At 40.0% G+C, this 13,284-nt stretch overlaps 1 protein-coding gene across 1 annotated transcript in view; it reads right to left on the reverse strand.

Moving 5' to 3' along the window:
* Positions 1-4,403: 4,403 nt before the first annotated feature.
* The window catches only part of SLC26A5 (solute carrier family 26 member 5), a gene marked incomplete at its 3' end in the record, with an annotated part of 30,145 nt that continues 21,264 nt past the window's right edge, over positions 4,404-13,284 (reverse strand). The window contains exons 13-18 of the mRNA XM_082661460.1: positions 9,844-9,913; positions 8,383-8,475; positions 7,547-7,654; positions 6,469-6,669; positions 5,808-5,862; positions 4,404-4,588 (exon numbers count right to left, since the gene is read on the reverse strand). Coding sequence (XP_082517586.1) covers positions 4,404-4,588; positions 5,808-5,862; positions 6,469-6,669; positions 7,547-7,654; positions 8,383-8,475; positions 9,844-9,913 — 712 coding nt within the window. The remainder of the gene's footprint in view (positions 4,589-5,807; positions 5,863-6,468; positions 6,670-7,546; positions 7,655-8,382; positions 8,476-9,843; positions 9,914-13,284) is intronic.

The following is a 13,284-nucleotide window of genomic DNA, read 5'->3' on the forward strand; positions in this document are numbered from 1 at the left end:
ATCAATGTAAGCATTTAGAACACACTCCTTCAAGTCTTCCCACTTGTTCGTATTGCCACATACATCAGATGCACCAACGTGAGACAACTCAAGTTGGTTATGTGGTGCTCACTCAGGCCTAACGTGTCACAGGCTGTGAATAATCTTGACATCTCAGTTTCATGATGAAAATCTAACTGGCCACACATCAAATCAATGCACCATGAATTATCTGAAAAATCTGGGTGTTTCTACCCAGGCATATGTATGCAGATAGCATCAATGCTATCTAGATTAGCATGTTTGTACCCCATTTAAAAAGAAAATATACATATTCACTGGTAACTCCCTCCACCTAAAATATGTATGTGTGCATAAACACGTGTATATGTGTGTGTACAGACATACATGTTTACACATATTAGCGTGCTGATAAATCAATACAAAGGGTTTATGACTTCAGAAAAATACTGTAGCGATCTTTTAAAAAAAACTTTTAAAAAACATTTTAAAAATGTGATTAGATTTATAAAATTTAATTTTCACAAAGCTCAGGTTCATCTGTTACATAAAGCTGAAATGCTATACACCAGTACAATGAAAACCCTGGTAAGCCTTTTTTAAAGGCAAAGTGGGTTTTTGAGATGCTCAAACTTGTTTAAATCCAAGTCAGTAAGCAGGCAGGTTACCTGGTGCAGTCCTGGCTTTTGAACGTTTTGCTGCTGGGATTTGAGGGGTTTCAAAACCACCGCACACATTTTGGTTAGCTATATGTTTGGAGAATTAGATAACACTTTTATCAGTCCTCAAACCAACTTTTATCAGCACTCAATCCATGTTATCAAGAATCTACACACTGAATCCTAAAAGCATTGCTGAAAAAAGACCAAAAGCATTTCTGCACTCACTAAAGCACACAGGCTCATACCAAGGAACTTGTGTTTGATTTTAGAATTTGAATTAATTAAAGGGGCAGACATAATAAAGTCGTCTTCACCACATACACTTCCTTCCCTCAGCCCCACACAAAGGTACCCCCTCGCCCCCCACTCCCCAAACAGGACAACACACCCACCCACTCTGGGGCAGATTCTCTGGGTTTGCTACCCTCTCCACACACTGGAGGGCAGTCTCATTTTCTCAACATGTACCTTGGGAGGCAGACACCTCCTTTCTCTGTTAAACAGGTAAGGATACAGGATCAAACCACATGGATATTTTAGATGTTACCTGAAAACTACAAAATGCTTCTCCCAGAGCCTGCAGAGGATTCATACCCTTCACTGTTTCTCTGAGTCCCACTGCAGATGAGATTGGCATTGGGATCCCTCTCAGCTGCCATATGATTGTACAGTCAGCGTCTATGACCTGAATGAGGAGTTTCCTGGGCCCTGGTTCAAAACTGTTTGCAAACATATTCCATCCGGTCATGAGACACAGAACAACCATGGTCATGTTGCACAGGATTTGAGAAAGACAACATCACTATAGGGGGCCTTCCTGGAAATAGGGCTTTCCCATATTTCCATAAAATAAGCCTAGTCTAGTCCCTATATCCATCAGTGTGGATTATGCCCTTTTGGATAGGGCAGTTAAGAATCTGAATTTGAACCAGGGCTGAAAAACATAGAAAGGTATATACTAGCAGATTTTAAGGTCCGGAAAGAAGGAGGTAGAGACAAAACTTGATTGTAAGTAAAAGAATTCAGGAAATTTCCCACCGTATGAAATAACTCTAAGTAAAACATTCCAAAATATTTACATATAGATAGAATACATTTTGAAATACATTCTTATGATATCAGAGGCATGCCAAAACAAAAACATATTACCCCTCAGTAAGACTTAAATGCTTTTTATGTACATGGTAGAATTCTATTCAAAATAGGTTAAAAATTAAAGGACAGAGAAGTTAAATACAAATTTGTAAGCTACAGACAAGTACTTTTTTTGTATACTGCTTTCAATCTATCAATAACCAGGACTTGAATATCTGCTGTGTGTAAAGCATTTATTGAAGACTGGTGCTAAAGATTATGCAATAAAATATTTTATAATATTGTTTAAAATCCTTAAGTTCTACTTTAATGGCTGAAACGATACAAGCCCTTTTATAAAAGTTTCTAGTACAAGCTGAGGTCCTATAACTACATGCTCTTTCAGAAGGCAGTCTGTATCAGAATGCAGATGTATCTGATGATTGCAAAGGAAATAACTGACTGCAAATCTAATTTCACTCTAGATCTAGATAAAGTATTGATTAGAAAGGGGCGGGGGTCTACTCTGAATTAAATTAGTAAAGTCACTGAGAAACTTGATAAGACTTAAAGCAAACAAGCCATAGGGTTTGGTTTGGACTAGACCCATGCTAACCTACTTCTTTCCTGATGCACTTTTCCCCTGGAAGTGTTTTCTTCATGAAAACTAAAACAAGGAGTCAATAAGGAAACATGTAAAACAAAAACAAAAACAACTATTAGCAGGAAATCTTAGCAGATGAGGCTTTAGGCAGGTTGGCTAATACTTGTGCTGTGATTTGGAGTGAGCAGGTGGTTAGAATTACAGGAGCAGGAACTTCTGATGACAAACTGGCTTAAAGGCCTCCCTACTCCTTTTGAACAACTGTAGAGAAAATGCTTCAAACAGCATTTTACTCACTCATCGGCTTAAAACTGAGTTTGATGAAGAATTAACTAACTCTGTGGATTCAGAAGGAAGGTATTAAATTATACCCAGGAGTCAGTTTTCTAAAATATGTGGTAAATCAGTTTTAGCAACAACAAAACTTCTAGGGCCTCCTACTGGCCACAAGTGTGACAATTTGAACACCAAAAAGAATAACTATAATGCACTGAAACACATTAAAACTACAACAATTCATGAGTGTATAATTACACGAAAAAGGAAAAATCAAAAAGAACCTAATTCGTCACCATCTATTAAACCAACTCCTTACTTTGAAGTTGATAACTAAATGGAAAAAAAAAAATTTAACCTGCCCTTCCAGTAAGAACTATATTTAAGGATGACTAAATAATTCAAGTCGAGGGAAAGCTGTAGTTTACACGGAAACACCAATTGATAAATGCAGAAGAAATGAAAGAATTGGAAAAGAAAATTCACACACCTTAATAAAATTGCTGCTTTAGGCAAGGATTAACACTAGACGTTAAAACCTCTGGGTGAACGGCTAATGGAGAACTGGGCATTCATTCAGTGCCAAAGGAACACCATACAGATAACTCACTAGTCACAAAGGAGAAAATATAATTGGGGGATTGGTTGTCATATTAATCCAAGTGATTTATTTTAGCATCATTAATGGTAGGTCAACTAGATATTACTTGTTTTCTGTTGTGATGCGATTTGAAGCACGTGCCTCATCTATGCACGTATCTCATCTATGCACGTATCTCATCTAGCAAGAAATGTTTTATTCAAATTCATGAAGCCTTTAGTTAGACATAACTTCTAGATCACAGGTAGTTCAGGAAATAAAGGGACAAACTAAATAACACCTTGAAAAAGCGAGTGGACACACTCACAAGATGGGATTCTACAGGACAACTGCCCCAACTCCCTTTAACAAGTTAATGTCATCAAAAAAGGGACAGTGCTAGATTAAGAGGGGACGTGACCATTTGTAGTGTAAGGTCACAGAATGAATACTAGTTTGGATAAACCAACTACAACTGTGGAGACAATTGGGGAAGTTTGAATATGGTCTGAGGTAAACATGTTCTAGAATGAGAAAGCAAAGATGGATGACTGAAAAGAACAGGTCACAGAACACTATGTAGAGTATGATCTTATTTTGGTTAAAAGATGTAAATATATATGGATAGAAAAAGATCTGGAAGGACATGCATTAAAGTGTTAGCAATAATCTTTGCTGGTAATGTAATGTTTTTCTTATTTTTGCTTGTCTATATTTTCTACTTTTCTGCAATGTACCTACATTGCTTCTGTAACAATAAATGGTTATTTTAAAAGAAGAACTTCTAGAAAATTGTGGGTTTGCCTCCTCTGTGAGATAACTGATCACAGAAAGTCTGTAGATCAACAAGTACAAAAGCAAAGAACTACTACCCATCTGGTGACAGGGTATCTGATTTGTGGATAAAGTACTTAAATAAATTCTTTAAGTTCACAAAGATAATACTAAAGAGTAACAGAAATGTCACTACACAATAAATGCAGGCAAGAGGCTAATAATATCTTTGAAATAGTCAATTAAAAAAATACAAGTAAGATACATCTTGCTATGCGTCATTCACCCTCCAAATCAAGCCTTGTATTTACTAGTATTTACCTACTACTAGTATTTACCCTTAGGAAAAAAACATTTAGTGTCTACTATTTAAAGTGTGTAGGTTAGTAATTTCACGAGAAGCTCATACCCCATCGCAGGCTGAGCTCCTCGTCTAAGCTTCCGGAGTGGCATTGGGCTCAGAGTCCTCCTGGGGAGGAGCAGCCGTGGCCTCCTGTTCGGCAAGTGCCTCTCGAACTTGGCTGCCTAAGACTGCATCGTGAATGCTGTGGAACAGCAGATCCAGTAAGGCAGGATTTTCAAAGAATTGATTTTGAGTGAGGTCACTCACGACTTGTGCTATAAAAGAAGAAGGGAAAATTAGCCCAGGGACTTCCCTGGTGGTCCAGTGGTAAAGACTCCACCTTCCAATACAGGGGACGTGGTTCAATCCCTGGTCGGGGAACTAAGATCCCACATGCCGTGGGGTAACTAAGCCTGCCTACCAGAACTACTGAGCTGGCGCGCCTCAGCTAGAGAGCCCGGGTGCCACAAACTACGGAGCCCACGTGCCCTGGAGCCTGCGCGCCACAACTAGAGAGAAAACCTGCACGCCACAACTAGAGAGAAGCCTGTGCGCTGCAATGAAAGATCCTGCATGCCTCAACAAAGATCCTGCAACTAAGACCTGATGCAGCCAAGAAAAAATAAAATAAATCAGTAAATAATAAATTAAAAAAAAGAAAATTAGCCCACACTCTGGGTGTCAGTCTTAAACATTAAAAAAGTAACACTTTCATATAGTTTAAATATTAAAATGATATAATAAAAATTATTTTTTACCATACATGGTATTATTCTATGGTGTAAATGTACCCTAGTTTATTTAACTGGTCCCTTTTGACAATTAAATATTTTCTAGTGTTTTGTTCTTAGAGACAGTACTATGATCATTAACCATGTACATGTGTTATTTTGAATGTGTGTAGCATACTGTTGGATTTGCTGGGTTAAAGGTAAATGCATTTGTAATTTTGAAAGAAAATGCCTGTCTGCCCTCCACAGAGGCTGCTCCAGTTTGCACTCCCACCAGCAATGTCTGAGGGTTCCTGTTGCCCCACAGTGAGCCTACAGAGCCTGCTGTCAAACATTTTCAGTTTTTGCTGTTTTGGTAGGTGAAAAGTGATGCCTTTATGTGAATTTCATTTTCAAGCACTGTTTTAGCCAAAATTTATATTAAAACAAAAAGAGCAGGCATTGTCTGGAAAAACCTAAATGATTTTATATAACTATGTTTATGGCAGCCATTACACAAATAATTACTAAAAAATATACCAGCCCTGAACAATGGTTTATTAGCTCCTTTCCTCCAACTCCCGTGCAGGAGGCCTACCACCAAGTAACCCAGGGATGTGAGTGCTGTAAGTGGCAAATTTCAAAGCTAGCTTTAGATTTTCGGAATAATTTTCATTTTCACCTAAAACTAAAATTAAGGGAAAATACTTCCAAATGCAGTTATTTAAAAAACAGAAACAAAACCAAAATGTTAAAACTTCTCCCATTCTAAAAGTGTACTCACCACTGCATCCTGCTAAATACACATAAATGCCGACATCTCCATATTCCTTTACAATCTGTAATAATGTTGAAATAAAGTTTAATTTCTCTTGACTCTGTAAAGTGCAAGTTTCTTTCTACCAATACGTATTTAGTGATATAAGATGCTCTGGTTCATTCACTTGAGCTACTCCACTTCAATAATTATGCATTTTGAACTAATCATTTAAAAATCTGTATTTTGTTTGATTTTTATATCAACAGTGATAATCTGGAACATCAAAGAATTCTTATCAAATTTTATTCAAGTGTAATAAAGGTATTATGGTAATGGTTTTTAAAAGAATCTTCTCGAAGAGGTATATACTGTAATATTTACAGATTATATGATGAGCGGGATGTGCTTCAAAATAAGAGAAGGGGAAAATGGTTGTGGGGATAAATGAAACAAAATTGACCATGAACTGATAATAGTTGAATCTGAGTGATAGTTACACGGGGGTTCATTACACTCTGCTCTTTATTTTGTATATTTTCGATATATTCCACAATCAAAAGTTGAAAAACAAAAACAACAACAAAATTTTGAGAGTTGAAAAAGGACCCTAGTTCAATTCTCTGATTTTACTGATGGTGATACTGGGCACAGAGATACTAAAAGACTTGTTAAAGATGATGCTTACCCCTGCCAGAGTTTTTACACCAACGGAATCCATAAAATTGACTTGCGTAAAATCCAGAATGATGGTGTGGACGTTATCCCCTGGGGGCATAAATCTTTGCAGTTCCTCAGGAAGTGTGCTCTTGGTGACTATTGGGGGATATTTTATTTCATCCTCCTCTTCCTCAGGCTTGGTGCCATCTTCTGCATCTACTTCTGCATCCTATGTTAAAAATCAAACCAAACCAGAGCGCTATGAACAACTCATATTTTGGTTCTGAGAAAGATTTATGAGGGACAAATTAGTCCTCATATGCTCAAGTTTCTGACTATACCAGACCATTTCCAAAATATTTGCTATATCCTAGCCCTGTAATATGACAAAAAAGGATATATACACAATATTCAGTTTTAGCTGTTTCTTTTTTTCTTCCTCCTCTTCCTCTTTTTCTTTTGTCCAATGAAATCCACTCTCTTTAGTCATCATATACATTTTCCCCTAACTTCTAAAATAGTCCCATTAACTTCAACATGACAGACCACAGACCACAGACAAAAACCAGTCTTTGAGGTTTTTTTACTATCAGCTGAATGATTCTCTGACAAAGTAATAATGGTAACATTTATTAAGGTACTGTGTGATTTCTATTTTTTAAAACCATGTTTTCCTGGGCTCCTATCACTACTTATTTCAGAAGCATTCTCATAACTGACCTTACCATGTATCTTTAATATACAAAGGATACTTAGCTTGTTTCTAAGCTTTCCTACTTTAGGGACTTGATGCTGTGTTAAAACTTCAATCATGGGGCTTCCCTGGTGGCGCAGTGGTTGGGAGTCCGCCTGCCCATGCAGGGGACACAGGTTCATGCCCCAGTCCGGGAAGGTCCCACATGCCGCAGAGCGGCTGGGCCCGTGAGCCATGGCCGCTGGGCCTGCGCGTCTGGAGCCTGTGCTCCGCAACGGGAGAGGCCACAACAGCGAGAGGCCCGCGTACCGCAAAAACAAAACAAAACAAAACAAACCTTCAATCATGAATAAAGGTGGGGGGCACTGCAGATCAAGAGACAAGGGAAAGTTACAATGAAGGGATCACTCACCACTTTGACGACGGTTGCATTGGCCATGTTGGCATTTCCAACTTCCTTAGCATACTTCTTCATGGCCTTTCTTCTTGCTCCCAATATGAAGGCTGGGTTCACTCCAGTCTTTACAGAAAGGCAATATATGCAAAAATAACTTCTTGGCTCCCAGAAACCCACCCAAAGCAATTAATCTTCAAATCTCTCCATCTGACTGTTTTCTATGCCTAATTATCACCATAACCCTTGCTCTATCTTTCCCTCAGATGCCCTGAACTGGGTTATCCCTCGTTAAAAGAACAGTAGTAACTTTTCTTATTCTTGGTCTTGATTCAAGACAACCAGAAGCTAAATATTAAAGAGAATTTTAAAGTAGTATTTTTCAAACTTAGATCTCTCAGAGACTCTGTGGGTTGACTGGAAGGTTTTCCTCCTTGCTGGAGAGTGTGGGGTGGAGTCCTAATCATGATCAAAGGAACCCAAGAATAAGAAATTTAAAATTAGTTCTTCGCTTTTTTTAAAAAAATTATTTTTGAATAGGTAATACATGCATATGATAAAAGAGAATGAATAGCGGTGTTGGTTACACAACAATGCAAATGTACTTAATTCCATCCACTGACTTGTATAGTTCCAAATGGTTAAAATGATAAATTTTAAGTTATGTAAAGAAAAATAAAACAAAAAAGATAAATTTTAAGTTATGTATATTATACCACAATTTAAAAAATAGAGGCGGAGAAAAACAAATAGTATAAAAGGTATACCAAGACATTTAAGTGACCCCCCCCCATGCCTATCAATCCTCAGATTCCCTGCTCAGAAATAATCACCCTTAGTTTCTTGTGACTCACCTTTCTTTTTAATGCACTGCTATATAAGTCACTATTTGCATAATAAATTGGGGCATTTATTTGGAATATTTTTATTCCAGGAACTTCTTTCACCTGAGAAATAAAATGTTAGTGAATTTAATATATGGAAATATTTCAGAATCGAAACAGCAATTGCCTCCCTCTTCTAACTTGAAAATTAATACAGAAGTTGCTAAGGGCCCTCTGACAGTGTTTAAATAAAATAATGTCACTCTAGCTGACCTACTCATGCTCTGGAGAAATGCGTGCTGAGCAGAACGCCTTTAAGAATGCACACCTTTTCATTTCTTTTAAAAGTCTTTCTTTGTTTCATTTTTACCATAAGGTACAAAGAAGAAACTGAAATATTAAAAAAAAAAAGAAGTGGGTAGGAAAGGCGAAGCTGCCACTCAGACTGTGACAAGCAGCCGAATAAAATGAACAGCGGCTGATACTGGTTGATTCACAGAACGTAGGCAGGAGTGAAAATGGACCCAAGTGAAACAGAGTGAAAATTTTATCAAGAAGCCTCATGGGGCTTCCCTGGTGGCGCAGTGGTGGAGAGTCCGCCTGCCGATGCAGGGGACACGGGTTCGTGCCCCGGTCTGGGAAGATCCCACATGCCGCGGAGTGGCTGGGCCCGTGAGCCATGGCCGCTGAGCCTGCACGTCCGGAGCCTGTGCTCCGCAACGGGAGAGGTCACAAACAGTGAGAGGCCCGCGTACCACAAAAAAAAAAAAAAAAAAGAAGCAGGAGGGCTTCCCTGGTGGTGCAGTGGTTAAGAATCCGCCTGCCAATGCAGGGGACGTGGGTTGGATTCCCGGTCCGGGAAGATCCCACATGCCGCAGAGCAACTAAGCCCGTGTGCCGCAACTACTGAGCCTGCGCTCTAGAACCCGTGAGCCACAACTACTGAAGCCCGTGCGCCTAGAGCCCGTGCTCTGCGACAAGAAGCCACCACAATGAGAAGCCCGTGCACTGCCAACAAAGACCCAATGTGGCCAAAAATAAATAAAATAGAACAGAAAAATTTATATATTAAGAAAGTGAAGCAGGAAAAATAATGAAGCGGGAGAATTCCACAGCCCCACCACCTACATTTTACACTGCTAATACTAGTATTTTACCACCAGTTTACACTCATCAGAAGGAAATCATGCCCATACAGACCACCCTGGCAAACAGTCTCAGTATTTTGTAAACATATACTTTAAGTCCAAGAATATATGTTTATCCTCATTAAAAAAGGAGGAAAAATAAATATTAGGAGGTTGTGTAACTGATGTGTAGTATAAACTGTAAAACTGAATCCAGACAGTAAACTGAAGTTCAGGCTTTTCGCTTTGACCACCACACCTCCCTGCTCTCCACCCCACTCTTTGTCCTAAGTAAAAATAATATCTAGTTCGCCAGTCACATCACATGCTTACAACCATTTAAAATGATAGAAAAAGGTCCTACCTCCTCATACGCATCTATGTCAATGTACACATCAGTGTCAGGAAGCTGCCCAAGGACTATGTAGCTCGGACTGAAGACAGAGAAGGAGCGTGTTAAAATACCAACGTGCTGATGCGCAGGACTTGACGGAAACACGAGGTTCTGCACGTGGGATTTGCTAGTGACTTCAGGGATACTTGATCCTTTTATGGTGCCTTTTCAGAAGGGCTCCACATATATTCACATTCCCAGTGCCATTCCAAGCCTAACACACCCCACACACATCCCCAAGACGTACGCTATATACACACACAACACATACACCTCACAACACACAGAGCCCACACACACAGCACATACGCACACCACGTACATACGCACACCACGTACATACCCACTACATAACACTACACACACATCCTGTACATACCATCCAGATAGCACACACACAACCTGATCAAGACAAAAGACTCAGGCATCTAAAGATGGGGGCAAAAATGAATTGTGCAGAGTTCAAACCATGCCAGGGACATGTGTAACTCGATCTCATGTTACTGGGTAGATAGAATTATCTTCCTGTTTTAATTCTAAAGCAGGAGAGGGGATTTTCATTTTGTCTCTAATAAGAGTCTCTGACTCATGGAGCAGTGGGCGGGGGGTTAGTCAACAGAAGGTGTGGGGAGAAAAAAATCTCAAATCAGCATAGAAAGTTTTCTGAAGGCTGGTGTGAATAGATTTTAAACATTATTTTTTAAAAGCACAAATTCCGAATTCTTTTTATAGGACAGTCTGGCTCAAATTAGATACTGAAATGATGACAGGTACTACTTCTTAAGCACCTGATATTACCTTATTATAGCCCATGAAAAATCCTACTGGGCTTATTTCTGCCGTCATGTGGAAGAGAAACTGAAGTCCAGTGGGGTTAGGTGAGCTGTTCAAGGTCAGAGAGCTTGGCAGAGTCAGAATATGGCTCAAGGTCTTGTACGGACATTCCATGGTCTCGTTACTATGCTCTGGTGTTCTCAGCACATATGTGCAAGTGCTTTGTGAGTTAGAATCTACAGCAGAAATGTCAGGGGTTTTTCTAGGTGGATTCCTTCAACAAGCGTTCAGAGAACACACACTATATGCTGGTACTGGGCTCCAGGAACCTCGTGTACACAACCAAGGTGCTCACAGTCTAGTGATGTCTGTGGACAAATATAACACCGACTGATACTGGAGATGAGAGGCAAGGTTCTCAGTTGAGTTCCCAATTATGAGAAAACCTTCCATACGAGACTCGAAATGTTGTCCACATGTTGCAATCTAGTGCCAGCGGGCGGAGGTGAGTGAGGGGTGGACACGGGGACCACACAAGTACACAAGTAACTGCGAGACTTGTGAGGTGCTGGAGGACCACAATGCTGCTGTGGGCGCACAGGGGAGTTGGGATCTCTCTGGCTGGGTGAGCGGGGTCTAAACTTACGTGGATTTCAACAGGCAGATGAGGAAAAGGCCTTCCTGACCAGCTGGAGCGCTCTGGAATCCCACTTCCTCAGGTCTAAATACTCCCTGTTTCTTCCCTAATCACCCCAGGAGCAAGAAAGTCTCTCTTTATGAACTCTGATGGGGTTTTATTTGGCCATCTCTTATGCTTATTGTCACTTGTACCTTGCTTATACTTCACTGAAGCACTTACAACTGTGTGTTCCAATTTCTTGAAGATGGATTATAAAATGCTGATTGAGTTAGCCTCTGGATTCACAAAAACTCATATTTGAATCATTGCCTACCACTTGCTGTGTGATTGAAGTTACTCAATCGATCCAGGCCTCAGTTTCCCCATCTGTGAAACGGGGATGCTAACAGTCACTGGGCTGGAAGGATGAATGACATAAAGCGTGGATCTTCGCACACAGCCAGGCACATAACTAACTACGATAATTTAGTGCCACCATTACTTCATTATCATGATTAGCATCATCATTATGTATCTGTCATCCTTAGGAGAGTGCAGCCTTTTTGAAGGGAAGGACTATGTTTTACTTACTGCAATATCCCTAGAGTCTAGTATCTCCCTGGGAACCTAGTAGTCCCTCCAAAAAGACTGTCCAATTAAGATTATAAGATTATAATTATTTCAATATGTTTTGCCCCCGCTTGGGGGCAAAAACTGAATTTCCGTCACATTTATAGCATCACCCACAGCGCCTGCATGGAGGAGGCATAAGGAACTATTTGTTGATGAACTGATTGTCCCTTGACCATGTGGGCTTTGAGGGAATCTGGGTGTTTGGAAGACAAGCAAAGCCACTGAAGCACCAGCCCTCTCTGGACAGCACGGCCTAATTACAGAGAAAGAAGCAGCTGAAAATAAACATGTAGCCTTGGTACTGGCTCCCCAAACTCTAACCTACAAAGACCCAGCACAATCACCAACAGGGACAGAACATTAAAAACAAACTTTAGTTAATTATTTGGGGGAGAAAAATAAGCAGAGCATTTAAAAAACAACCTGCCTAACTTTAAAATTTATGATAAGAAATCATAAACTATTATTTGGGTAAAAAAAAAACACCAAAAAGTGAAAAAAAATCTCCAATTCTATACCATGGCTTGTTAAAGGATATAGATATTTTTAAACCATGATGTTCACTAAAGCTCTGAGATAAAGAACTCTTGCATGTACTAATAATGCTCGTATAAAAACGGGGGGGAGGGCTTCCCTGGTGGCGCGGTGGTTGAGAGTCCACCTGCCGATGCAGGGTGCACGGGTTCATGCCCTGGTCCGGGAAGATCCCACATGCCGCGGAGCGGCTGGGCCCGTGAGCCATGGCCGCTGAGCCTGCGCGTCCGGAGCCTGTGCTCCGCAACAGGAGAGGCCACAACAGTGGCCTGCGTACCGCAGAAAAAAAACCCCCAAAACCAAAACCAAACAAACAAAAACGGGAGGGAGGGTGAACTTCTTTTACATAAAAGTGGGTGACAGGGTAGAGTTTGTTATTAAAAACAGTGTAATTTTTGAGTTTAGATTCCACATTTCCCTCTATGTCGTTTCTGAAGAGGAAAATGCTCATTTCCTACGCTGTAGAGTGGGAAGCATCCCATCATTTCCATCTAGCAGCCCTTCAATATACCACAATCAAAACTTTAAGAACTATCGTGTGATTTGCAACTACAGGCAAAAACAGACTAACCTCATTTTCATTCCTCCCGTGTTAAATTTGTTGCGTGCACAGGATGTGTCAGGCGCTGTGCTAGGCTCTTCATGTGCATTATTCTCATTTGAACTTTACTGTGACTCTTTGAGGCAGCAAGTAATAGTCTCATTTTATAGAGGCAGAGATGGAGGCTCCAAGAGGTCACGTAAAATCACAGAGCTTATATAGAGTGTGCAGCCAGGACTTGAACCTAAGGTTGTCTGACTCCGAAGTCAGACTATTTGAAAACATAATGTTTCCTTTTTTTTTCTTTATA

The sequence above is a fragment of the Grampus griseus genome (genome assembly GCF_964374135.1).
Source record: "Grampus griseus genome assembly, chromosome: 9".
Lineage (NCBI taxonomy): Eukaryota > Metazoa > Chordata > Mammalia > Artiodactyla > Delphinidae > Grampus > Grampus griseus.